The sequence below is a fragment of the Pteropus alecto genome, unplaced genomic scaffold, assembly GCF_000325575.1.
Source record: "Pteropus alecto unplaced genomic scaffold, ASM32557v1 scaffold108, whole genome shotgun sequence".
In the NCBI taxonomy this organism is placed as follows: domain Eukaryota; kingdom Metazoa; phylum Chordata; class Mammalia; order Chiroptera; family Pteropodidae; genus Pteropus; species Pteropus alecto.
This window is the reverse complement of record NW_006441946.1, coordinates 344,616-348,485: the sequence shown is the minus strand read 5'-3', so window position 1 is coordinate 348,485 and position 3,870 is coordinate 344,616. Positions and strand designations below refer to the sequence as shown.

Below are 3,870 nucleotides of genomic sequence, written 5' to 3'. Positions count from 1 at the left end.
TGACGTGACTGGTTTCTGGCCACTTTCCAGTGCCCTGGTGCTCTTCTCACCCTCCGGTCTCTCTCTCTATTCCTCTGCTTTATCCTTCTTTTGTGATTTTTTTGTGTGCGTGTGCCATACAGAGTTTATTTACCATTGTTGTCAGTGCTCTTTTCTTTCTGGTGAGAGGGTTAAAAACTTGTCATATCTCAAAAGAAATAATTGCACCCATTTGTTTCTGAGTATAATAAACAGGGCTATCAGAGAAGACAGGCAAATTGGGGGTCCCAGCCATGGGGTGGGGTACAGGAGCCAGTGTGACGTGGGACTGCCCTCGTCCCTTTGGGACCTACTTGTGGTATCACTTTCAATAAGCCCTTGAGACAAATGAGGTGGGTGAATGCCGATAGCGAGCTGTGGGAGTCAAAATTATAAGCAACCTTTTTTTGTTGTCGTTGTTGGGGGGGAGTTGCTATTTTTGAGTTCTGTTGGATTTTTTTTGCACTCTGTTTTTTGAATATTCTGTTGATATCTTGCAGAGCAAAGTGGGCTCCTGGTGCTGTGTGAATTGCAAGTTGCGAGAGCTACTTATGAATGTGCTCTGGGCCAGGAATGCAGGTCTGAAGAATCGGGAGAGAAAACTCTCCAAGCGAGGAGGAACGGAGGGACTCTGATTGGTAGTAGGAAAAACAGGTCTTTTTCTACTGGGCTGCTGTTTTAAATCATTTTTTTTCCCTTGCTTATTAGTTTGGAACCGTTTCTGTGTCCTAACGAAAAGATTGAAGAGCATGGGAGGGAGGGAGCCTCTGCAGTCAGACTTCTGGACACTCGGTCCTGTGCAGAGAGTGATTCCAGTCATCTTCTGACCAAACGTCTCATATATGTTGCTTGCCATATGTCAGGAGTTCATAAAGCAAATAAGGCTTTAAGGAGGTGAGAGGCCCTTAGTGAACTATCTTAAATTTCCCAGCAGTGTTTGTGAATTTGTTCTGGTCGCTCCTTGCGTGCACAGGGAGCCTCGTTCTTGATTTTGTCATCCTCAGGAAAAACAGGAGCATCTTTGAATCCTTGTTTATTCCCCAGTGCCCCTTCTCACCACGCTGGAATTCACTTCCCCATAAAGATGAAGATGGCATGGCTCTACCCTGACCATCTTCCAAGGAGGTACCAAGAGATGCTTCCTGGGCAAGATGGATTTTATAGGTCAGTTTATCTAAATTGAAAATGGAAATGTAAATTGTGTTATTAACTAACCTTATTGGAAGCATCTGGGTCTTCTTTATGAGTAAACGAATACAAATAGGGAACGATCTGTTACATCGCAAATAGAGCGTGGCCAGGTATGGCTGTGTCACAATCACTCGTATGCTGACAAATAGAGCTTATACGTCTCCGTGTAAGAATGTCAAGTGTATCTAAGAGCAGTTGCAAAGCCTGGTACTGTCAGTAGACAGGAACAGATGAAATCTTTGAGTTGGCCAGATGCTTTAGAAAGGACAGATTCACTTAGGATCTATCAATTTGAGGGGGCTGGGAATATTACACTGGGAATTGAAGCACAAAAATACATTTTGAACTTGGGGGTGACCTTTTTCTGTACTTCTTGAATCTCTTTGGGTCTTCCAATTCCTATTTGCAGGGATTGTGAGAGGATCTTGAGATTTCTCTGGGCTTAAGGTCTGATCCATCGAGAAGCCCCCTTCCTGCTTTTCGTACATCAGAGAGTGTGTCTAGGGCTCGGCTGGTCCCACTACTCACAGCATCGTCTTGGTAGCTTGCTTGTCCCTCCCAGCTTCAGTTTCCTCAGCTGTCAGCTGGGTTAATAACCCTTCCCACGGGGTGGTCACGAGGACCAGTAAGGCAGTGAGTGTCACAGTGTCTGCCTGCATAATATCTACTTCCGCCCTTGCCCTCCCAGTGCTCGGCCAAGCTCCCTCACTCCAGTTTGTCCAGGTGATTTGGGGTTACAATGTCTGTAAGAGCAGCCTTAGGAGAAGTGGGAGGAGGAGCCACCCCAGGCTCAGGCAGGTCATGGGGAGGCACTTTTGGTCTGCTGGGAGGGTCCACTTCCGAAGTTACCTGACCATCTACCATGGGCTGGGATGACTACAGAGCTGCAGTGCCTTTTTTTGAAAGATAAACTTGTTTCTTCCTGGTGGCCTCTTTGAGTCACTACCTCTGTGAGCCCCCTTTTTAGCCCCATTTACTTTTCAAGAGGAAAGCTGGGGAAGGACTTCCTAGCTTAGTTTCTGCTCCAGGTGTATCTAGGAAGGACGTCCTAGCTCAGGTTCTGCTCCAGGTGCTTCTGGAACTGACGTCCTATTTAGGTTCTAGTCCCAGCATACCTCGGGACCACGTTTGGATCTCCAATCAGAGTCATTCCCAAAGCCTGCTGGAGGAGCTGCTGGAGGAGCCGCTGGAGGAGCCGCTGGAGGAGCCGCTGGAGGAGCCGCTGGAGGAGCCGCTGGAGCAGCTGCTGGAGCAGCTGCTGGAACAGCTTCTGCAGCCGCTGGAGGAGCCGCTGGAGGAGCCGCTGGAGGAGCTGCTGGAGCAGCTGCTGGAGGAGCTGCTGGAGCAGCTGCTGGAACAGCTTCTGCAGTGTTCTCCTCCTCACCGTGCTGACTGACGGTGAAGTGCAGAACTCCGTGGCTGTGACTCTAGGACGTCTTCCCCTGGACGTGCGTGGCCTTCAGCCGTCAGTGTGTATAGAGCGAAGCTGAGCTGACACCCGTTCTCATGCCTGTGTCTGGTGACGTATGCACATGGATGTCGGCTGACAGACCACACAGGTGGGATGATGTGAGCCTAGGGCATTTCTGAGAGGCCAGACCACTTCCTACTCAGAATCCGTCTGTGGTGTGGCAGTGTGGTCTGAGGCCCTGTCCGCAGTTTGCTGAACACTGAGATGTCCTGGGGCTTTATTCTAACGAGCCCCTTGCATTCTTGTGGGTTAGCACCTTTGGGGTTGTGAGTGTGAATGAGATCTTTTTTTTATCTTTATTTAAATATAATAGACAATTAGTTGCTTGTATTTACATTGTGCAATTCAATACATTTTCTCCAATTATAGTTGGCATGCAATAATATACCAGTTTCAGTTGTATAGCATAGTGATCAGAGATCCCCATAACTCGCAAAGTGATCACCCTCCTAAATCTAGTACCCTTTTTCTCCCTTACATGTTTATTACGACATTATTAACCATCTTCCCCATGCTGCACTCTGCACCTCCATGTCTGTTCTGCCGCTTTTGTTGTTGTTGTTGATTTTCTTTAGATTTCACATGGACGTGAAATCATGCGATATCTGCCTTTCTCTATCTGCCCCACTTCATTTGGCACAATACCCTCTAGGTCCATCGAGGCAATATCTTTTTCCATCCCCTCCCTTTCAGTCTGTGTGTGTCTTTTAATCTGAAGTGAGCCTCTTGTAGGCAGCATATATAGTGGTCTTGTTTTCTTATCCATGCAGACACTCTATCTCTTGGTTGGAGCACTTAATTCTTTTCCATTTGAGGTACTTGTTGATAGGAATGTAGTTGTTACCAGTCTCCCCAAGGACATACCTGGATGTGGCTTGAGTGGGGCCATGAGTTGGGAGAGGCGGAGCTTCAGGGAATCCTCTGGGCTGAGTGACCTCTGTTATCCAGTTTGATGATGTCTCTGCTATGATGGCTCTCTGTCCTCACACTGGGAAGAGGGAAGACTCAACAGAGGAACAATGGATACCATCGGCACTTCTGTACAGAGCGAGTCTCACCTTAGCCCTCACTCCGACAACTCGGTGCCCCCTTAATCCTTGGTGCTCCCTGAGCAGCCAACCCATCGCTGGTGCTCAAAGTGAGCAGGTCTATCACCGCAACAGTTTGCTCACAGCCCCTTTAAGCGGCTT

General features: G+C 48.1%; 1 protein-coding gene across 7 annotated transcripts in view; it reads left to right on the top strand.

Annotated features, from left to right (window-relative positions):
• Nucleotides 1-1,154: 1,154 nt before the first annotated feature.
• The window catches only part of DIP2C (disco interacting protein 2 homolog C), a 204,834-nt gene continuing 202,118 nt past the window's right edge, over nucleotides 1,155-3,870 (top strand). For all 7 annotated transcript variants that reach the window (XR_003048439.1, XM_025051681.1, XM_025051686.1 and 4 more), the window contains exon 1: nucleotides 1,155-1,182. Coding sequence is in view for 6 of the 7 variants with exons in the window: in XM_025051681.1 (XP_024907449.1) it covers nucleotides 1,170-1,182 (13 nt within the window). In the remaining variant the exon portion in view is untranslated. The remainder of the gene's footprint in view (nucleotides 1,183-3,870) is intronic.